A 23,411-nucleotide genomic window follows, 5' to 3' on the forward strand; every position below is an offset into this window, starting at 1 on the left:
ATGTCTCAATATTTCCCAATTATGCGCAACGCATATAATTTGTTGTTATTCGCGCCACACAGTCAACGTGCGCATCGATCGCAGCCAACAAAGCAGCAGATAGCGGCGAGCAGATGGCCCAGAGTCCAGAGAGCAGGTCCAGAGAACTGGGATCGGGATTGGGGATGGGGCATCAGGGCGATCTGGGCGATCTGGGGGATCCGGGGAGTCGGGTATCCGGGGCCATGGCAATCGTACAAATAACTCCATCGTTGACTCCAATCAACTTTCAGGCTGCACACGGTGTTGCTGGCACCGGGATCCGCCAGACTGGGAGGTCTCTTCTCTGCCCCGGAGCAACTCCGTTTCCATCCTGGTGGAGATCGTGCGCCGAATGCAGCGTTTCACATTATTAGATGCGGATTACCACTTTGGTGCAAAGATCAAATCACTTTGTGGCCACACAACTTGGTAGGCCGGCGGTGGACATCAGTGCTGATGCGTTAGCCTTTTTCTGGCTTTTTTTTGGGTCTACAATTTAGAGATTTTCAGTTAATCTGTCTTTTTTAGTTGGTCACAATAGGTCTCGATATAATAGTTAAAGGCATATTTTTAGATTAAATGCAGGCAAAAGGTTTTCAAATAAGAATATTTTGGAAATTATTAGATTGATCTAAATTTGTTGCGTGACTACAAATGGATTTAACTTTCTTAAATATATATTATAATTTATTAATTTTATTTTGTTTAATTGAATTTAATTATAAATAAATCAAAGTCCCAAATAAATGAATAATGAATATACTCAACTAAGATGTAAGACACTTAAATAATTTTTCACCATGGAAAACTTCTTTTAAAATCTGTGAGCAGCGGGCACCACTGGTCGAGCAGGAGACCACAAGGTGGCTGCGGATTGGTGGCTCCAACGGGGATGGGTCAGGGAGTCGGAAGGGGGAGTGCCGCCCTGCTGGCGTCAGCTTGAGGTGGCTCCAATCACGATTTGGTGCTGCTTTTTCGCGCACTGCTTGCCTTTTACGATTTGTTTGATTTGGCCAAATGAATTGCGCCGTTTCAATTTTTGAACTACGATACGATGGCCACATGCTAGGCAGTCAACTGCGATTGAAATGTCATTTGTCAAAATAAATTTAACGGCCTTTCAAGCCGCCGCCGAAACGCCCCCGAGGGCCAACTAAAACCGCACCCAGATCGAGTCGGAGCGGATATATCCGAATCCGAATGCGATCTGCTGGATGGACAATGTGCCACAACGGCGTGCGTGTTCAACACGTGTGCTAATCTCATCAAAACAACCGACCACCAGGTACCACAAGGCAGCCCAGCTCCAGTCCGAGCCACTAAATGCAACAAATCAACCTTCAATCAAGACAATCGCACTTCCCACCCCGCACCACACCACACACCAGAGCGATCCAAAGTCGGGGCGTTGTTCGCCGATCCTTGTGCGGCATCATCAAACTGGCATAAATCTTTAATGGAATTCATTCATTATGGGGCCACAAAGAGGCACTTTGGCCATGCCAACAATGGCCCTGGAGGCCCTCGTTCTTGCCGTTTTGTATCCTTGCAGGCATTGTAAATTCGCCTTTATGTTTACGGGACCCGGACCCGAGTCGCAATTATCTGAGCGTTTTCCGCACAGGGAAGAGGCGATCCTGGGTCTTTGTGGCCTTTGTCAGTGATAAAGCGAAGGCGCTAAAGGATAACACCTTCTTAACACCTACCAGGTATATTGATTGTCTTGTGCAGCGGCGAATTTAAAGACCACTATGTCAAGAAAGCATTCCACTGATGCCACTGATAGAAATTACTGGGCCGGATAAGTTGACCAAAAACGGATCAAAGGGAATTAGGGTTTCCTTCTATTTCTCTAAGGCTTAATCAAATGGATGAATGAATCAATTGAATTGAACAATTAAAAAAACCTTAAAACATTTGTATTTAGCAAAGTCATTGTCAAAGATTGCTATTAACAATTATGTAGAGTATCTACATTTATTGCTTAATTTTAACAGTAAAGTCTGTTAATAAATAATTAGCTAAAGGCATCAATGAACCCATTTTGCGTTCAGTAAACATTATATTGGCCATCTGAATACCGCATCTCGAAAACTCCTTCTCCTTGTGCATTACTCATTACCCTCATCGAGTTCCTACCGATCTCACTGCCTGCCACACAGTACGTCGGAAACTCCCACAATCGTAATTAAGCCGTTGCCTTTGATTGCCAATCCGAAGCCCAGTCCAATCCTAACCAATCCTACCCAATCCTGTCCCCAGCCCTTTGGCCCCCGCCCCCATCCTTGATGGTTGTTGTGATTTCGAGGCGTGAAATAAATTGATAATTTCGGCTTTATTGGATTCTCCAGGCTCCAGACGCGCATACCTCGGCATGCCTCACATGCTGCATGCTTCGATGCGCTGCTGTAGGTCTCCATTTCTTGTTCACCCTGGTTCTTAACTCCCTGCCCAAGCACATTCCCGTATCCATACCCATACCCATACCCATACCCATGCTCATACCCAGACGCATTCCCATAGCCATACCCAGCGAACCCATCCCATCCGATCCCATACCATACCTCATCTGCTTGTGGGCAATTAATCTGGGTGAGCGTGCGCGGATGGCTGGCTGGCAAGGATTAAATCGATTTTATGTAGCCGCAACTCGATCATGATCTTTCGTTTGTTCCCGAATCATGGATTCGTGGCTCAGAATCGGGGCTTCGTCTCCAGATTATGAAAATTACGAATACTGGGGGCATAGAGCCCACCAAACAGTAGCCGGCGGCCACCAAGGAGTCCAAAAGCCGAAAAGCCAATCGAAAACCACGGCAGCCTCAACAGTTTAGCGCTTTTTGTTTTCCGCTCCGCGTTTATGGCTCAAAAATGCCGTTTATTGATGGGCACAATGCCTAAGCGGATCTGCATGCGCATAAATTGCCGAAACTCTGTCAGAGACTCTTAAAAACCAATAAATTTACAGACAAATTTTTTCGGAGAGTGCGTTCCCCAAACTCACGTTAAAATGTCGTAAACAACTTAGTCATAATTTTGGTAATTAAAATGGGCCGCCCGCGAACTTCGACCGAAGTGGCCGTCATACATAGCCGTAGTTATATATGGGGCCGTGAGTCACTAAACAAATTATATTTAAATATTTGTAAAATCCTAACATTATAAAACCAATTCAATGACATCAGCATTCACCAATTTTTACAATTGACCGTGTAGAAATTAGAATTTGTGTTTTGAAATACTAGCCGTTTTTCTATACATTTGCAGCTCTGCAAAACGAAATGCCAAACCAAATAAGTGTATATATAATAAAGACCACCTCCCAAGTTAACCCGTCACGCACACATCTCTAGGCGAACCAGTGGAATCGAATCCCTCTGCCGATTTATCTCACCGCCTTGAGGTGTGACTGTAACTTTGTTGTGCGGTTTTTATGGGGTATCCAAAGCGCTACTTACAGTAGGCACTTTGGGCCTTAATGACGGCTTTTTCGGTTAATTGAATTACTTTTAAAAAGTCCGTGTTTATGGCGGATTGATGAGTAAGAAACGCTGCTTGGGGCCAGCTTTCGATTTACAATATTTCACAAATATTTATGGCCCGCAGGCAGATATTTCAACCGAATATAAGCAGAAATTGATTAGCACCTGTGACGAACGCTATGGACTTTTGGTCTTGGCTAAGTTGGCTAAGTTGGCCCGCATCGCTTTGGATTAGCACATCCTTCAACTGGTACCAGTCGATCTAAACATAGGTAATTGCCGGACTTCAGGCCCTCCTAATTGACGCCAATCAAAGACGCCACGACATCCGATCCATAAGATTCATCCGACAGTTGGTGGATCGACTGGCACTGGCACTAGCCCGAAATTGGTCGGGGATGGAACCACAACTCGGAGATTAACTCATTCCGAGCGGTTAGCACGGCAACGGACAACAGTTGGCCAAATAGAAAGCGGCTGCATTAGGAGCATAAACAATTTAAAAACCATTTGGCAAAACAATTTTCTAATGACGCTCATATGCCGAGCGTTCATTTTGGTTGCGGTTTTAAGGGGCAATTTACCCGGCAACGGCCACGGGCAATTAGACCAATGAAATCCTTTATCAAAACAATGGATAGGCAACAAAGCAACAAAGGGTTTCCTTGGTGCCCCAAAGCCAAAAAAGTAGATGGAAAGAAAGGAGGATGGGAAGGGCGCACTAATAGATACAATGCCTAATAGATACATTTTACAATGCCAGCGGAGCGTGCTCAATGGCCATCAGACACTGGCACTCAAACAAACAATAAAAAATTTATTAAAGAAAGGCAGGGAAAATTACGAAACGCACAAATTAAAAACACTGCCGTACAATGAAGCGAAGAAAGTGGCATGTCATATGGCGATGGAACACCCAGAAGTAAGTTCCATCCATCCCAGGGAAAAAGAAACAAAAACCGACCAGCTCTCGATGAAGAAAACCCAAACCAACCCAGCCCCAGTCCCAGAAATTGAAATATAGACTCTCGCGGGGAAATGTATCAATTTGGATTCGGGCTTGATTGGTGCGCTTAGGGCTCGCAACGGAATCATTTAGGAAATTGATATGGCTTTGGTTAAATATAGCCATAGCCGTTTTTGGGTGCTGGTTTTCGGCCCTACCACACGCCAAGAACGATTATAAACAAATTTCCGCTTTTGACGCGCGCGCTCTCCCCGATAAAAAAAACCAACAAATTGGTGGGCTGATGACCTGAGAAAGTCCGCCAATGGACTGCTCAAAAACGAATTTGTGCAATTAACGCCAGCACCCGAAAGCAGTGAAATATGGACTTATAGAGAAAAGCATTTGCTCGCAGCGCGTGTACAATTTATTAATTATACGCCATGTTGTGCCGAACTTACAGCAACGCCCTACAAACAAAAAGGGCGACCACACAGAACGCGTTCAGGCCTCATTTGGCTTCCATTTTGTTTCGGCTAGTTCTTACTTGCTGTTTCTTTATGTTTTCCATGGCACCTCGAGGGTACTCAAGTGGGTCGATTGGGCAATTCAAGTTTGTGCAGAACAAATAGCTCACCATTGATATTCTCTGGCGAATTAAGCTCATTTCCCTTCTTTAAACGGGATATTACTTAATTTCAGAACTTAAGAAAGCTGGTATAAGCATTTAAAGTGCCTTAGATACTTAAGTTTTTCGAAACATTCACATTATCATTGGTGATAACGTTGTATTAAGCTTTGCATTTTAGCAGAGACGAGTTAAACATTTCTAATATTAAATCATCAATTTTATTTCGAATACCGAAATATATCCGATTCACGTATTACATTTCCTTGTAACCCAATTGTAATAATAAAGAAATGCGGCATGCAACCCCGGGCTCTGACTGCCCCATCCAAAGAGCCCTATTTGAGCCCCAAAAGGCTTCATTAAAACCATTATTTGCGGTTTTACCGAAGGCATAACTATGTGCCTGTGTGTTGGGCCTAGACAAACGAAAGCGATTTGCGTTTAATTGGATTTTAATATAGCCAAGGCACTGGTGAATGATCTTTACATAATGAGTTGCCTATGCGATTACATCATCATTAGAGGCCAAGAAAACTTTGCATGCCAGCAATTACGCGGGGCAATCGTTTAGGAATATGTGGCTCCCCACGTGGCTATGTGTGTGTAACGTGAGTCAGTCCCATTCCACCGGATCGAAACAAAGCCACGTGCCGCTCCCAGCGGAAATTCGAAACTCCGCATGTGGCAGCCCGCAAATTGCAAATTAAAACAAATAAGTTGGCGGCGAACGAACAACGAACCAATTTAATGATTCGATTGGGTTGTGTTCGATCCGATCAGAATGGCAATATGGCGCAAGTAGGGTGTATGACCCGGCATATGTGACGCTCGCTTTAAGCCGCTTTAAGCCATTTTTCCAGCCGACTGTTAAATCATCCACCAGTCCATCCAATAGTCGTAATAGTAGTAAAACGAGGGTGGCTCGCCGGATTTTCCATTAGTGACCAGCCAGGCGATTGATGGGATGATGGGTCCGGAAATCGCTCCTGACGCCATTACGTTCGACCAGGTCCTGACTTGCATATAAATAACCAGCGAAAGCAAACCAACATCCAACATTTTCGGATCCCACATCTGGTGAAGAGCAACCACAAAGACAGATAAAGTTAAACTCATTTTACGGTGTGCGAAATTGTAAATATTTACGTTCCCGCTGCTAACGTGTCCAGTGGTTGGGCTGCCGTCAAGGGATGCTACCCGTAGCCGAAGTCAGCACAGTGGTCTCAATAAGCCTTTTTTACTGAACAATGTATAAACAAAGTTACAAGTTTTATTAAAACTGTTTATAATTAATTTTATTTAACCTGGGGTTTATGGCCTGCACTTCTTTGTTTGCTTATTGAGATTTTCTTATATATAAAACCACTTTCAATTATGGGTCTGAAATCTGTGAGTATGTCGTTAGCTGCCAGACTAGCTGAGTACATATCTAAAGGCCCTAGCGAGCCACCTAAATTTCTGTCCACAATTGTGCCCGATTTGCCCACTGTAACCGCCTCGGCGCCATGTTGGCTTTGTTGTTGCCCTCTTATTATTGCCACAGTCATTGTTGGTGTGGCCGTTGGGCGCTGTTGTTATCCTTACGCATCAAAACACTTAATGCGGATAAATGGTCTGACAATTACGTTTATGTCAACAATAAAAATTAAATTAAATCGCTTTTCCGAAGGCCCTGCCCTGCCTCCCCCGGACACCCCCTCGCTTCCAAGCCTGCAGATGTTGGAAATAGATTGAAGTGACGCTGCCAGCGAAATACAAACCAATCAGAACGCGCGGGCGGGTGGAAGGGGGAGGGGTAGGGGGAGGTGTTTTGGGTGCGTCGTAATATTGTGTGTGGAAAAAGCAGGGAACGTGTGAAGAGTGTCATGCCGCCATGCAAACTGTCAAGCGGCATGTCAGGAAAGTGTCACTTCAAAGTGCCACCGCCCCGGCCACGTCCCCCCCGCCCCAGCCGGCCGCCCCTGGTCCAAAAGGACTCCCCTTGCGGCGGGATGAACGCAGAACATGCGTGACAATTTAATGAGCACTCTGTTGCAGCCCGGCAGGGCAATGTTTTAATCAAAATTACGCATAATGGATTTTGATTTTATTAAATGCGACTCAAATGAGTTGGGACATAAGGGTACACGGGGGCTTTGGGGCTGCATTTATTTCTTGGGGCTGCAGACTAATTAAGCAGACGGCACTCGGAGATCGGCGGCCATGCCACATCAGCAGCAGCGCCGCCCGTGTTTTCGGGGGTGTGCGAGCATCGCAAAAGTATCTGTATCTGCCAGATACATGAGCATATGCACACATACTGCTTACCGATTTGCTTGAGATGCATTCGGCGCTAATTGCGTTTATATCCTTCAGTTAATGGCACTTAATTAACAACTGTGCCGCAGCACTGAGGCGTGTGGCCGAGCTTTTTTTCGGATCTAAGCACCATGCATTCTAGATGCTTTACTCAAGGAAACTAGAAAATTACTAGGGAGTATTGCTGTAAAGATCAAACAAAAATGTCTTTTTAAAGGGTGCTGCAAATTAATAAAATGCGCTTTTCTGGAGAAAAGATAAGTATAGATTGAATGATTGTATAATTATTGCCCATTCTCCCCTAATATAATATGATAATTGATATGATTATTGACCTGTAACTCGTCTAATTAGCGTAATTTATGAACAACCCAAACACCTCTCCATAAAGTCCACGGGCTTCGGATCTATTGTTCTGGGGAAGTTCCAAAGTAACTGGAATCTTCTAGTTGACTCCCAGTTTCTGGCAGTGTAATTCGGTAGCACTTCGTACCGCTCACGAGCTCTCGATCGGCTTTTTCTCGCATTTGGGCAGCGCTAACCAATGTTAAATTTATGCCAGCTAAATGCGGCAAACAAAAGCAGCTCCAAACTGACAGTCCAATTAGCAGAGTCTCATATTTGGGGCCCCATCGCCCATATGGGTTCGTATATCCATTTCCATATCTGGGCCGGATGTCACAAATTGCAGCCCACAGCAGCGGAGGAGCGGACACTTATTCATGAGTTTTAAGTGCCGGCGAGATCGGATCACCGATCGCAGATGAGTGCCCATCCCGGGCGATTCCGAGTCCACATCCGATTACGAATCCAAATCCGAATGCGATTCCCAGGCCCCCAGCCAAGCAGAAAGCCTGTGGAAGTCACGCCCCCGTCTGCGGAAAAAGTCTGCTCATTGCACGCACCAGTGCCGAATTCTTGGGAATTATACGAGACGTTGGGTTTTATTAAGCAGTCATCAATTATTTGAATAAAACTCGAATAAATAACTGCCAGAAACTGGGTACAGTTGGCGCCGACAGCAAATCGCAAGTCAGTGCAGTGGGTTATGATTTCTAGTTACCTCAAATATTGTTTGATGAATATTAACGCTAATTGGCAGCCGTTGACAGACTGTTTTCCTGGCTTTATTCAGTCTGTTGCCATGGCTCCAGTATGACTATTGTCTCGGCTTAATTGTTTAGCTTGATTATGGCAGTGTCGCTAATGAAACTCATATGAGAGCATAAAAACAAGTGAGTCCGAGTTTGGGGGGCCCTCTAACTGAGTCTCTGATGAATGCTGTCACAGGCCCCGGTCTGCTATATTGCTATAATGGTATATATCTATATTGGGTGTATAAAGCCGAGATTCGAGACTTCGCCTGATTGGGGCGTGATTTGCGCAACGCTAAAATGGGTTCAAGTGGGTTTTAACTAATTTTGATTAGCAGCTTTTTGTGGCCACGGCGACGGGATATTTTTGAAATGTGCCAATTGAAGTCATATACGGCGGTTCTCGGCTTGCCGATGCCTTTGGTCTATTTGGACTATTAATACTAATGCAAACACGATATATCGGCGACGATAACGAAATTACCATAAACAAAATGTGCTAATTGGTGAAACTTTAAGCAAATTAATTTACACAGTCGCCACAGAAATAGTCGCCGACTAATTAGCCAGACAGCCATTAGGCTAACACCCAAAGCTGGTTCACGAAGTAGCCACGTCCAAACAAAGTCGATCTAATTGATTTATTTCAGTGTTTGTCTTTCCCAACAAAATGGTCGTTTCCCCTCCCATCGGGCAGCTGACTCAACTTTCAGTTCCCCTCCGGAGTCCGGACATGATCACGAGCATTACGGCATGCCCTAGGATCGGGATCGGGAACTTGAGAACAGAAAGCGGACAAACGCAGCCGGCACATGACAAAGCCACTTGATAAATGTGACTTGGCCAGGCCCATTTACGTAGCCATACGCACATGATCGAATTAGCACTTTGATTTAGGTTCGCTTTACGTTAACATGGCTGCAGAACGAAGCGAATGCAATTAAGACAATCAAGTCGAGAACGGAGCCTCCGGCGTTCGTAGTTAGCCTAATGGTACACTTTGAGAAAATGTGCTAGGTGTAGATATTCCGCTGATAGGGGAAATCGGAACTTTGGCCAGATAACGACCTTGATATATGCTAATTTAAGCTTTTATCTAATTGAACATCTTGGTTTATGTTTGCTTAAGACCTACAGATTGTGTTTACTTAAACCAGTTTCAAACTTTATTATTTCATTGCATTTAAATTGCGTAATAGCTAATTATAAATTGACAAGATTGGGGTTTTGTAATGGTATTTTGGCTTAAACTTAACAATCAATCTGAAAACAATTTAATGTTTGTATATGTTTTTAAAAGTGTAATTTAACATTAACCTCCGTCTTGCCACATTTACTAGCACAGTGGCCTTTCAACATGGCGGCCAGTGCAAGGGGCAATAAACAAATTTCCAGCTGAGCCTTTCAGGCCGCGCTTTCAAGCCAAGTCAATGGCAATGGCCGCCTGCCCAGCTGGCCGGCCAATCAAAGCGGCCAGTTTCCAGTTTACCTCTGCACTTGGCCAACTGGCTGGATATCTGCACTGCAGTCGCGCTGCAGTGGGAGATTGCGAACTGGAACTGCGATTCGAGAACTGCGGCCTGGGCAGGATTTCTGAGTGATGTTTGTGTTCGTGCTGAAATGGGCCTGGTGTTTCTGTCGTTTCTGGCGTTTCTGGGTAGCCATTTGCATACGAGCACAGCGGTCGTCTTTCGTGGCCTGGCACATTATGTCATTATTATATCGTTGTAACGTGTAATTGGAGGAAAACTTTTGCCGCCAAATGACAAATGCATGCGCCAAAACGGACGAAACATCAAAAAGCCGCCGTCGAGCTTATGAATTACAAATAACCAGGCGACCAGGCAGCGAAATGGCCCCAGGTGGGCGTGGCAACCACATCTGCATGCCCATGCCCACAGTCCCAGTTTGGGCCAAGAGTACCTGCAGTGGGAGACCAATGCACTGAGAAAAAAAAAAACCTTACCGAAATGGGATACTAGGAATACCAAATAATTGACAAAGTTCATCTTACACGAGTTCTTTAGGTAAATGGTTGTGTTAAAACAATATATTGCATACCTACTTATTGAGAATGTACATAATAATAATAAAATGTATTATTTTGTATGACAATGAACTACCATGCGACATAGTGAGCAAAAATCACAGACAAGCCCCTCGAAAAGGCGAAAGTGATCTTATAAATATTTATTCAGTTCATTATGGCCTGATCTGGATAAGGTGGCCAGATCATGATCAGTCTGGATTAGCCAAAGAAACCTGTTTAAGCATATATCCAACCTTGTGCTCTGCTCAAGTGACTCTGCAAATCTGTAGATAGAGTATTACATACGTGGTTTTTCTCGCAGTGACTGCCATCCGTCATGGTGGTTCGTCTCGTTCAAGTTGCAAGCCATAGCCAAGAAATACATTTAGCCAACTAATGCGCCAATTTAAATGCAGCAAGCAGACAAAATATTTAACTTAAATGGCAGTTGGGTCTGAATTGGAAATGAAAATGGAATCGGAATGGAATGGAAACCGGGGGATGGAAATGACACGGGCAACGGGAAAGGGAACGGGTGCGGGAATGGGAATGGAGCTGGCTTTTTGTTTAGCGTGTGTAATTTGGAAAATGAGATACTTTTGTGACTTGCCGAGTATATAATTAATGCGAATACAACTGCAACATCGAGATACACCACCGGCAACATTTGCTGGCACAGTTTCAAATATGGCGGCAACGTCAACGCCGTCATTATATTTATCTTTTATTGTTGTTACCACTTTGTTGCCCCTCCATTGTGGCTGTGGGTGTTGGCACGGCCTTTGTGGCTTTAGCGCTCTTGAATTAATTGCATTTCACATGGCTCTGCATTCGGCACTCTGGTATTTTGCATGAAAATTAATTGCTGCTATTATTTATGTGATTTTCGAAGTGCCATTGGCCAACAGTCTCGCGTTTTGCAATGCAATTCTCAGCACCAAATAATCGAAATTATCAGAAGATCGTTGGGCAAATGATGGTGATCGTTTGAAATGGGAAGGTGGATGCTCGGGCAAGTAAATAGATCCCATTTTTTTGGTTCTAATGACTAAATTATGGGAATGGCAATTATTTGGTTGGGTGCTCATATGTGATTGTTGGGACCTGTAACAAACGTTAATTGTAAGTATGAAAAAAAGGGGTGAACAAAATATTATAGAATGGTTTCGCAGGCTTTTATATCAAATACGAAAATATTTAAAGCTACCTCCAACAAGAAGGTAAAGGACTTTACGGTTCTAAGGTGTTAGCAAGGTAACCATTTTTGGCTGTATCACTCACCACATGCTATGGGAACTAAGTTACAAAAGTCAGTAAAAAAAAGCTTTAAAAACCAACATGTACTGTAAAACAATGTTTAATCCTGTGCTGATGGGTGATATTTTCCGCTTTGTGTGTTCGACTATGTGTTTGAAAATGAAAATCCCATTTTTAAATTTGGAAAATTAAAGTAAATGGTTTGTATTTACGCTAAGATGCCTCAGAGAACTTCAAGCTGGTGCTACTTTGCGGCAAAGGCATGTGACCCAACCAGGCCCTTACGGCGATGACTTTGATGGCCAAAGCAGACTTATCGACATGCTTGTTTGCGCTGAATGTATTCAAAATTTGAGGCTACTTAGAAGCGACTAAGAGCAACCCGCAATTACGGCTGCCTGCACTTCGTGGACAAACCGGAGCATTGGAGTGTCACGCAAGTGCAAGTGGCTTTACGAGCTGCTTAGAGCGGCGGCATTAATAAGCGGCTATACGAGAACTCAGGAAAAAAGAGCCAAGTCACAATTACGTGCCTAACTGCTGGCGATTCGAGGGGCTGCAGTTTAATGGCCAACGAACGCCTTCTCATTAAACGCTAAATTGCACGGGCGCATGACACGAATTCGGGAGACACCCTGACAAAGCAGAAAAACGCCTAAATTTACTAAATATTGTAACTACGACAACATTGTAAGCGCCCGGCATGCACCTCCCCCCAACTGTGGCATTTAAGTCAGAATGTTAACGAACAAACAAAGTCGATGCTGGGAGCTAGACGGGGGTGGGGCTGCCGATCGGGGTTTCGTTAGCCGATTCAAAAAGGCACCTAACATGCAAGGAACGTGCACTGCAGAAAACTGTCTATCAGAAAATCTTACTTTTTAATAATACTAAACAAGCTTATATTGTCTTAGCCTATTTAAAAAAGTTAATCTTTGGGGCAACAAAATCGAAAGATTTGATTAACTTAACTTCACCCAAATGAATGTTACTAGATACTTGTTTTTTTTGAAGTATAATACGAAATTACATAACGTACTTTTAAAGTGCACTGCATTATTTACATACGAGTCTAGGATTATGAAACGGTAAGGCCCGCAGCCAATTTACTTGACTAAAGGGCCAAAAGACCGATCTAGGGTGGGAGGGACGGAGACGGGAGCTCCGACGCATGCAAAAATCGAGCTAATAGACGCTTGACGTTTTGACGTCTACTGCACCGCCCGTCAGCCCTATCATTAGGCAGCGGGGATCGGGGAAAGCGAAAGGAGGGGGACTTCGGGGGAGTACGGAGTATGGAGTATGGAGTATGACAACATGCAATATGGTGATTTCTGATTTGCATGTCGGCCCCAGCCGAACTGACTTGGCGCTGCTGCAACAAACGAAGCCGTCAGCTGCGAAGCAACGATGTTGCGAGCCAGGTAATTGCCACACGGCAAATTGTAGCTCATAGTTAGCCGTAGTAATATGCTAAATTAATTGGACGATATGAAGTGCGTGATATTGACTTCTAATTAAGTAAGTTATTGCCAAGTTAGTGGCGCTTAAGCACGAGCTTGATTTAAGAATCACTGCATTCATATGCTGATGTTTTTTAAATGCTAATGAGGATGGCGTTGTATTAACTGAATATACTGTTTGCTCTTGCACCACTTTAGTCAGGTTCATTTGTTATTTTATGAATGCGTTCTTGTAACATACTTTGGAAAGTAAATGCACTTCTAACACGTGCATCGTGGCTAGTTCTTAAGGTACTTGGACAGCTGCCAGCTCGGACACACCCACGGACATTAGGCGAGCAAATAGTCGGCTTCCATTCATTGATCACTCCGGGCGAGAAGAGCGAAGCCCAGCAGGTAACTCGGTAGCCGGGCCTTCTGGGAAGGCCTCGAAGGACCCCTGGTCGCTACAAATTGCATATAATTATGCAACGCCACAGTCTTGGAAGTTCACACCTACCAGCCACCGATCCGGATCGAGGATGCGTGCTCTCCTCGCATAAGCATATCCTGTAGGCCGTGTCCAATGCCGAAGGACTTTCCTTTCTGGGCCCATTAATGCTCTGTCGGCCGATTTAATGCCCTGGACGCCATTAGAGTCGATAGCCATCAAGCGATGGCGATCCCATCCCCATCCGCATGCCCAACCCCATCCCGATACCCATCCCCATCCCTATCACCAACCCCATACCCCTTCCCAACCCGATTCGATCTGATCAGATCGCATGGCAGTCAGCACTTAGAAGAGCTGCCCGATTAACCCATGACAACAGGTGCGGCACGTATGTATGCAAACGGTTTGGCCGGGCTGGGGTTAATCGATTCGAGCATCGCCTGGGCAGCGGCGCCTGCAGCTGCGCCATAATCTGATGAAGGGTTGATGGGTTCCTGGCGGAGATGGAGACGGCTATTGTCTTTATAATGAAATCGTGTTGACCAATTTGTTATTTTATTCCGTTGGCTCACAACGGCGCATCTTTTTGTTCCGTCCTGTGAAAGTGTGAAGTGTTCGTAGCTTGGCATGGGCGTGTCCTGATGATTCCGCACTGCGGTGTATCTGATCCTGCAGGTGCTGTTCACATAAGCTCGCCTTACTGCCGGCAGCCACGAGCTAACCAAAAGTTGGGCTGCAATTTTTGGCAATTTCAGCTAATGAAAATTCCTAATCTTTGCACACGGAAAAGTATTACTTGCAACCTCGCAATGACAATCCGTTGCTAAAAATAGTATAACTTTTGTCAAAACTTTTAATGCAAAACGTTTCTCTAATTAATTGCCTTAAACATATTATTAATCGATCTGTCGAATTTTATATTTACCACATTGTTTCAATGCTCAAAATAATAACTCATTGTTAATAACAGTGACATCCCTTTAAAAGTCTTCGGAGGAAAATCATTTTAAAACACCAATTAAAAGGATTTAACAAATATAGTAAAAATTTCAGCTATAAACAGTTTTTATAAATTAAATTATAAAGGAATACTAAAAATATAAATATAAATTTGTATACTATTATATAAGAAATCCTTATTTTCGATATATTCATAGAAATGCGCTTGCTTTTTAAATAATATTAACAAACTGGAATATACATTTTTGTGAATTTCTGAGACATTACTTTCTCATATTTAGATTCCTTTCTCGTAGATATGCTATTCATTGAAAAGAATGCTAAAAAATATATTGGTGTGCAAGTGATACTTACAAAAAATTCTTTAGTTTTGACTATTAGAAACCTATTGGAAGTACTCAATTACCGCTGGCTGCAGCACTTGCTTTGCTGGATTCATAATACTTATCAAGATATATTTTTTCAGTGCTGCCCAAGGTATACTTGCACATCGAATAACTTCGGGTGGTGGCTAATAAACGAAATGTTTTATTGCCCGGCAACAACCGGGGAAACAAATATGGCAGCCCAGATAATTGGCAGCCATTTTGAGTTGCATTTGGCTTAGTTTGTCTTTCCATTTGTTTGTTTGTCCGTCTGCTGGCGACACGCGCCGCTGCATTCTCAGTGCTGGGAGCTTGCAACCGACGAAATGCCACTGCAGCTCCATAATCGACGCAACTGCAACTCGATGGCACTGCAATTGAGGTAGACAATCGCTGAAACGTTGATTACCAACTGGCGCAGCTGTCGCCAGGCCATTGTAACTGGCACCGCAAATCCAGGTCCATTTCCGCCCGAGGTCCCAGCACTTAGTTTTAATAAGTGCTAATGAGTTGCCCAAGCCGCAGAGGTACTGCGCACTGGCGAGCTGAAGATGCATTCTGCAAGAGGCTCAGAATGGGGAATACCCCACAAGCCTTCGAAAGTTAGTAAAAATATAAATTATAAATAAATAAATTGTAATTTAATAAGAAGTAAACGTAATATAATGATAAACTACAACTAACTAAATCACTATTTTCTTGTTGGCCCATATGATAGTCTTCTCAAGCGATATTAGTACGAGGCTTTCTTAACACTTTTTTTCGAGTGGCTCTTCGAACTGTAGTAAAGACCCTTCGGATTACCCTAGCCCCGCTTAAAAGCACTTTGCATAAATGGGTCTGGGACCTTTTTGGCCTGCTTTTCCGTGGTGGATGCTTCCGCTTGGGCAACTTTGTATGGAGAGTGCTCGTTATGATGGCAACCGCAAATACTCGTAACTTGGCGACTTGGCGTCGTCAGAGATACATGAGTCGATGAGTGGAGAAGGGTATGGCAACCGCATCGCATCGCAGCACTTCGCATAAGTCATGACATTTATGTCGGGCAGGGCATCGCAATAACCTGTGACTCATCACATGTGCCCATAGGACACTCGAATCTACGTTCAGATATCTGGTCATTAGTTTCATTAAAGCGGCAGCCAATTAATAAACAAAAATAAATAATTGCACAATTCATTTGGTAATTAGACATGGCTCATAAAGCCGAATTAGGCAAAAGGCGTAGTGCCCATGGCCCACAGATACCCACAGATAGCACGCACACAAAACTACATTCATACGTATGTACTCGTATATTGTCTATATGAGGAGGGAGCCCCGAAGAGAGGGAGAACTTCATGCAAATGAAATGAAATTGACTAGAGAGCCAGCAAATTGAGTGTGTCCCGTGTTCCCGTGTACCCGTGTACCCGTGTATTTCTGTCCCAGCTCACGGTGGCTGGCGAATGGGGTGCCCCGCCCCCAGTCCCAGCCCCCCGCTACAAACAGACACACGAACTTACGTACATAAGTGAACAATTCATTTGTCACACTAAATTTGTTTCAATTCATTTGCTCGGAATGACAAATAATGCGATGTAATTACATTTCGGAGCGTTCTCCGGTGCTCGCGCTTTTCCGCGGGAGTGGGCCATGACATCCACCACCCGGACTCAGATTGCCCCACTCAGGGTCAATGCTCATTACGTGGAGATTTTGAAATGAGATTGCGACTATTTACGTATGTTTTTCCGTCTAACTTGGCCAAGTGTATGTGCTCGCTAATTATCATTTTCCCTCATCAGCAGCATGGCAAGCATTTGTGGAATGGCTTCAGCTTAAGGGTTAGTTAAGTATAGAAAGTATATAATTTCAATAATTTTATTCGGCTTTTATATTAGGTTTACCAAAGTTCAATAGTGATTGGATTCTAAGATTGGATGATTTACTTCTGTCCTTCATTAATGCTTTTCTTTTAATGTCAAGTCTTTTTATGGGGGAAATTAAAGCTTGTACGAGGATTCGTCGGTAGCGCCTAATTTAAGACAATCAGAACATCTACGACAGAAATATCGCGAAAAGTACTCGGGCAATCTGTAAGCACGCAGTGTATTCGCCCAATTACGAACTGGCGACATTAAATGGGGCTTGACATTTCCGGGCAAATTGTGAGGTCTGCGTTTTGGTAAGGATTTCGTCATTTTACTTTTTACTTTGGATATAAATGATTCACGTCATGGGTGTTGATACTGTTTACTTTAAACGCTAAAAGAGCTCTTTTAATTTGAATCCACCATTGCCATCCGATCACGCAGCCACTTAGTTTTTTTGTTTATTCACTAAAATCAACCTTTCACTGTTTGAAACTGGCGCACTTTTATTTGAATAAAGTGTTTGCCCAAGGTAAGCAGCAGTGGCGCCATCTGGACGAGTGCTGCCACTTTAGTATCTGCCGCCATTTTAGAGCACTGTTTAATGGCTCGCAGAAACCGCGCGGTTTGCTTGGATGGCTAACAAAAATGTTATGGGAATAATACAATCTATTTATTCTATTCAAATATTCTAAACAAAAATGTTGGTACAGGAATTTACAGACAGAAATTAGATTTCGTGTCACGACTTGTATGATCGATATCGCATGTCTCACTATCAGCGCCACCTGAAACGATTAGCTCATCACTAACTGAATGTTATGTTGTAAACACTATGTAATGCAATGTAAACACTTTCAAATCAAAATGTAGATCGTCTTCGACCAGTTGTTATAAAAAGATTGCTGTTATCATGGATGTGAATTGGATCGACGACGACGAAGACCTAGTGGCGGCCTTGGCGATGCACGAAGAGCAGAAGACCGAGGTATTTACTCAAATAATCGTGCAAGCAAGGAGTTTCCCACTGTTTGGAACTTCAGGAAGCCGATGGAGCAGACGGGCACCCACGGCCGGAACTCTCCGACGAATCCTGTGATGGCTTCGATGTGGCCACTGGTCACAACTGGATATATCCAAACAACTTGCCCCTGCGATCCTATCAACAAACCATCGTGCAGTCGGCGCTGTTTAAAAACACCCTGGTGGTGCTTCCCACGGGATTGGGAAAAACATTCATTGCGGCAGTGCTGATGTTCAACTTCTACAGGTGGTATCCAAAGGGAAAGATCGTGTTCATGGCACCCACAAGGCCGCTGGTCTCGCAGCAGATCCACGCATCCCAGAAGATTATGCCCTTCCCATCTGCGGATACGGTGCAACTAACAGGTCAGTTCAAATAAGGAACAAACCTCGAACACAAACAATCAGTTCCCATCCCATTTTCTTACAGGCCAACTTCCACGACCCAAACGAGCTGAGCTGTGGGGCTCCAAGAGGGTCTTCTTTGCCACGCCACAGGTGGTGCACTCAGACATGCTGGAAACTGATGGCGGATCCACCTTCCCCTTTGAGTCCATCAAGTTGATAGTGGTGGATGAGGCGCACCGGGCCAAAGGTCGCTATGCCTACACCCAAGTGGTCGACTGCCTGATGGCGCGTAACAGGAACTTCCGTATGCTGGCTCTGTCCGCTACACCGGGAAGAACTATGGAGGATGTGGCCGCTGTCTGCCAAAACCTGTACATTTCCAATCTGCAAGTGCGCTGGGACACCTCGATCGACGTGCAACCCTACATACACAGGCGGACTATTCGAACCATAGTGGTCTCCTTGAAGGAGCGAATCAAGGAGTCGAGGGAACGATTGCTGCAGATCATCGAACCATACCTACGTCAGCTTTTGGAATCGGACATTTTTAAGGGCAACAAGGGAAACGTGAGCAAAAACAGTTTGCTCTTTGAGCAGAAAAGCTTCATCGAACGATCGGCGCAAGGCCAGCGGCATCCGGATCACAACATCATAATGGGCAACTTTGCCATGTGCATCAGCATGTACCACTCGCTGGAACTAATGGAGCGGCACGGTCTTCGCGTTTTCGTCAACAATTTTGATGCAGCCGAGGACGGACGAGAGAAATTTGTACTGGCCAAAGATAGTGATCTAAGGAATTTGGTAGAGCAGGTCCGCCAAGAACTCGGCGCCAACCCCCTAGATTACACCACCCATGCCATGACGAATGGTGAAGTGCCGCCTTTGCCTTCTGATTTAGACTTTGGACATGCGAAATACGAGAAGTTGCGAGAGGTGTTGGTCCAACACTTTCAGGTAGGGAAAACATCAGCATGTTGCGAGTAACATTACCATGAAGCTACAATACAATTACTTTCATTAATAGGCAAACGCCGATTCGCGCGCCATTGTTTTCTGCGAGTACCGTGAGTCCGTGATGCTGATTCACCGTCTACTCCTGCAACACAGGCCGGTGCTCCGACCTCGCTGCTTTGTTGGCCAGGGCAGCACAGTTGGAGCAAGCTATGCTCTCACCCAGAAACAGCAGCTGCAGATAATGTCCGACTTTCGATCCGGCACTAGCAACGTTCTAGTGGCCACGTCGATCGGAGAGGAGGGTATAGATGTGGGCGAAGTGGAGATGATTGTGTGCTTCGACATTTCCAGCTCTAATCCTACTAGATTCGTTCAGCGGATTGGGCGGACTGGAAGGAAGAAGAATGGAGAGGTTGTTATGCTAGTGACCGAGGGACGCGAACAGCAGGTGCTTAAGGAAGTTCTGGCCAACAAGGATCAGATTAACAAGAAGCTATTAAATTCATCCGTTGTTAAATTATCGCTTTATGAGCAAAATCCTCGAATGGTGCCATCACAGTTTCAACCGAAGTGCGAAGAGAAACACATGGAGCCAGCGGTTGAGGAGAAACCCATGCCAAAGTCATTAGCCAAGATGAAAGAACTCAAAAAGCGGAAGCAACCAATTGCAAAAACGGGTAGCCTACAGAAATACTTTAAAGCAAGCACACCAACGGAGAGTCAGCACGAAATATTGCAGGGAATAAAGCCGTACCAAATGAGCGAAGCGTCCCAGCAAATGGTAATGCAGCAAGTCCTAAAACGCAGCGTAAATCTGAAGAATTTCTTCGGGGAATCTCAAGGCAGCTCGACATTAACCAAAAGTCAGGAAGATGTGCAACGCCTCCGAAAACTCACTCGCCTTCTGCAGTCAAACAAACCATTGGTGTCGGACTCCAAGGATCTTATAAGCCATTTGCAGGACGATCACTTACCCAGGCAAATAAAGCTCTACTTACTGAAAAGCAATCCCGAATTTCTGAGGGAAACACATTCAAAGATGCAAGTCCAGAGCGAGTTGAATATAGCTGATGATCGCCTGAATAGTAGACAGCGACGTACTAGAAATAATTATCAACTGCTGCTGGACATTTGCGATGGAATGGACCAAATGACGGAGCTTCTCCAAGACGATGATAACGGAGCAGAGATTAGCTTCAGGGATGAAAAGAATCCTATTTATAATCAGAGTCCGAAGAAGTTCGAAACGATTTGTGATAAGATTTTCGAGGGTCTGAAAGAGCATGGCCTGAACTCGGACAATTTTAAACTGAAGCAAGATCTTTTGGAAAAACTCGATCTTCGAAGTCTGGAAACCACAGTAAATGAGCAACTCGGTGGCAATGAAGCTTCCTGGTCAGATGAGAAGTGGGAGCAACAGGAGGAAGACGTGAGATGCGAGTCCGTGTACCTAAGCCAGCAATTGAAATTGTCAGCCGCGGATGTTGTCCCCCATAGCTCAACGCCGCTGAGGGTGAAGCCCTTGAGAAGATTTAAGTTTGAGACCCTGCAGGGCAAATTTGAAGAGGAGTATCAATCCGAAATGGAAGCCAGCGAATTAGTGGACAACTTGGGTCGCTTAAATTCCCTGATGAGCGCTAGTGAATCGATTTTAAAGATTGAACCAACTGAAAGGTCGACACCCATTCCTATCCAAGAGTCTACAATTGAGACAAGTCGCTATCCTGCCGTAGAAGAAAGTCAAAGATCAACTCCCATTCCCATTGCAGAATCTTCAGGTGAATCAAATCACTGTCCTGTTGATGAAGGAAGTGAGATATATCCAATGAGCATAGACGACACGAAAGTAGAAGTTAAGTCCTCTCCAATCATGCAAATGCAGGTGGAATCCAATGCTGATGATTTGGATATCGACTTGGATGCTTTTCTAGAGCCAATGGACGAGGAACTCGAATTAACCTCTCAGACAAAGGGGAAGGCACAAGAAAACTTCCTAGATAACCAGACGGAGAAAGTGGAGAAAAACTGCCTGCAGAAAGAAGCAACGCACAATGATGCACTTGATCTAACGGCCGAAGACTTGAAAGAATTTTTAGAGCCGATGGCAGAGGAAGTAGAATTGATAAGTCAACAAAAGACAGATGACTTTACGGACTTTCTAGAGCCAATGGCAGAAGAGTTAGAGCTAATGAGCCAGCAGAAGAAAAATACATTGCGTTTAAGTACAGAAACAAATAAATACTCATGTCCCGTGATCGCACCTGAGGACTACTCGCGAACCGTTTCGCCAGATATCTTTGGCTCTGAATCCATGTCGCCCTTGAAGCCACAAGGAAGAAGTCTGGCCGCCAAATTGGCAGCCAAGACTGCAGCAAAGGCTTTGCCTGGCCCACCGCCGAGTGCAGTAGGTCTTAATTCGCCGGAGAACCGGAAACGAACGAATTCCGTGATCCAGGATAAGTCCCCAAGCATCTTTGATCTATACTTAAATCGAATGCGGGGACGTGGTCGTCTGGCTAAAGCTGCGGAGAATCTGCACCGTATAACTTCAACCAATACCACAATCCCACCGGCTAAAGACGAAGAGGATTCACCTATTGCGCGGCGTCCAAGCAAACGCAAGATTGTTATTAGTTCCGATGAGGAAGAGGAACAAAAGCCACAGGTTCCGGAAACCCAAGGGGATTGCGATTCCGATGAATACGAGCAAATTCCTAACACGCAAATGGTATGTCCTTACATGCAGTTTAGTATTTTATCTATACGACTAATATATATATTTTCCAGCCCGATACGCCTACGACTCCAACGAGACCTCGACACAAACGTAGTAAATTTAATTCCTTTATTTTGGATGAGGCCGATAAAAGCGGATCAGATCATGAGGAAGAAGGAGAAACTACGATTGGCACATATCTGAAGGACTCTATGATCGCTTCAAGCGATGATGAGGACCATAACGACACAAACACTCATGCTATTTACCTCCGTGCAATGAAGTAAGTCGATAGTGAATGCCAAAACTGTCTATTTAAATGAAATCTCATTTTTAGGAGTCCCATTCAACGGCCAGGTGCCTTCAAGATGCCCCCTCCACGAGTTTTTCGCGACGAGTCCCATATATTTTCTCAACCAGTGGAAGACGATTCTTCGCAGTACATGCAATGCTCATTTATCGTTGATGATGAAAGCTCCACGATTGAACGAGGGCATGATGTCTCCGAATGCCCTCTTGAGAAAGCCGAACGCATTCTGAAGGAGCGACGAAAGCAGCGTCGACTAGGCAAAGCGCCTCCGGCTCCGGCTAATAAACGACGACGATTGCAAACCATGAGCACTTCAAGCGATGAAGATGATGTTATTTTAGTTGATTAAGAGCGCCGTGTCCATTAAATTATTTGTGATTTGTTAAGATGTTCCAATTTTATTTCGTTTGATAAAAATGTTACTTTAATCTTGTAAATTTATGTCTATACGTGATACATATTTTTAGAAGTCCAATTGATTGCTGTTACTTAAGAAAAGATTTATAGTTTTACCGCAAGCAAGAACCCTAATTTAACTAGCTTAATTTATTTTAGGTGAACATAATAACAAATTACTGAAAATATTTATGGTAAAGTGCTTTTTTTCTGATTGCTATCCTTATTTACTTGTCTGGTTCCGTTGGCAGATAAAAACTATAATGGGTGCATACTCTAAATAGTTTGCATGTCCAGAAACGGCACAATAGTTCAAGAATTAAAATACTCTTTGGGTCGGAAACCCTTTCTTCTACCTATTTTGATTAGCAAATACAGAATACTTTTTTACCACATTTTAATTTATAACTTTTTCTTTGGGTAACTGAATTGTAAATCATTTTAAAACAAGCACTTTTTTTAGAGGCAGGTTGACTTATATAAATCTTTAAACCTTTGATTACCTTATCAGTAAGCCGCTCTTAAAAGAAGTACGAATTACCTTAAGTTAATCTTAATTATATATATGTACATATACATACATATGTTTATATTTTACACATTCATTATATTATTATTTTATATATATATTAATTAACTTCTGCTCAAACAATAAAGGTATATTGATAAATATGTTATATTTCCAAAACGCGAAAATAAATGTCACAAAACCTTTTTAAAATGAGCGCCTAAAAGGTGAATCGATATTTCTGCACAAGATTTAAATGTCAATACATATGACAAAGTGCTTCCCAACACTTTTTAGAACACCAAATTCTGGTAACACTGA

The 23,411-nt window shown here is 43.9% G+C and overlaps 1 protein-coding gene across 2 annotated transcripts; it reads left to right on the forward strand.

Moving 5' to 3' along the window:
* The first annotated feature begins 16,981 nt into the window (after positions 1 to 16,981).
* LOC6539835 (ATP-dependent DNA helicase MPH1) lies at positions 16,982 to 22,983 on the forward strand. Of its 2 annotated transcripts, XM_039375619.2 has the most exons (7): positions 16,982 to 17,146; positions 17,706 to 17,820; positions 17,876 to 18,221; positions 18,286 to 19,160; positions 19,231 to 21,888; positions 21,948 to 22,159; positions 22,214 to 22,983. In XM_039375619.2, exons 2-7 carry the CDS (start codon positions 17,746 to 17,748, stop codon positions 22,533 to 22,535), a joined length of 4,488 nt encoding a protein of 1,495 aa, XP_039231553.1. In that variant the 5' UTR covers positions 16,982 to 17,146; positions 17,706 to 17,745; the 3' UTR covers positions 22,536 to 22,983. The 2 variants fall into 2 exon arrangements, with proteins under 2 accessions (XP_039231553.1, XP_039231552.1); XM_039375618.2 differs by lacking the exon at positions 16,982 to 17,146 and having other exon boundaries at positions 17,665 to 17,820.
* The last annotated feature ends 428 nt before the right edge of the window (positions 22,984 to 23,411 follow it).

Source organism: Drosophila yakuba, chromosome 3R (assembly GCF_016746365.2).
Source record: "Drosophila yakuba strain Tai18E2 chromosome 3R, Prin_Dyak_Tai18E2_2.1, whole genome shotgun sequence".
In the NCBI taxonomy this organism is placed as follows: Eukaryota; Metazoa; Arthropoda; class Insecta; order Diptera; family Drosophilidae; genus Drosophila; species Drosophila yakuba.

What these genes read in the sequence shown, in the direction of transcription:
- LOC6539835 (XM_039375619.2), top strand. Translation starts at nt 17,746, where the DNA reads ATGGATGTGAATTGGATCGACGACGACGAAGACCTAGTGGCGGCCTTG. An exon ending in ACGAAGAGCAGAAGACCGAG is followed by an intron (nt 17,821 to 17,875) that starts GTATTTACTCAA and finishes TTGGAACTTCAG; the next exon opens with GAAGCCGATGGAGCAGACGG. An exon ending in TGTTGGTCCAACACTTTCAG is followed by an intron (nt 19,161 to 19,230) that starts GTAGGGAAAACA and finishes TTTCATTAATAG; the next exon opens with GCAAACGCCGATTCGCGCGC.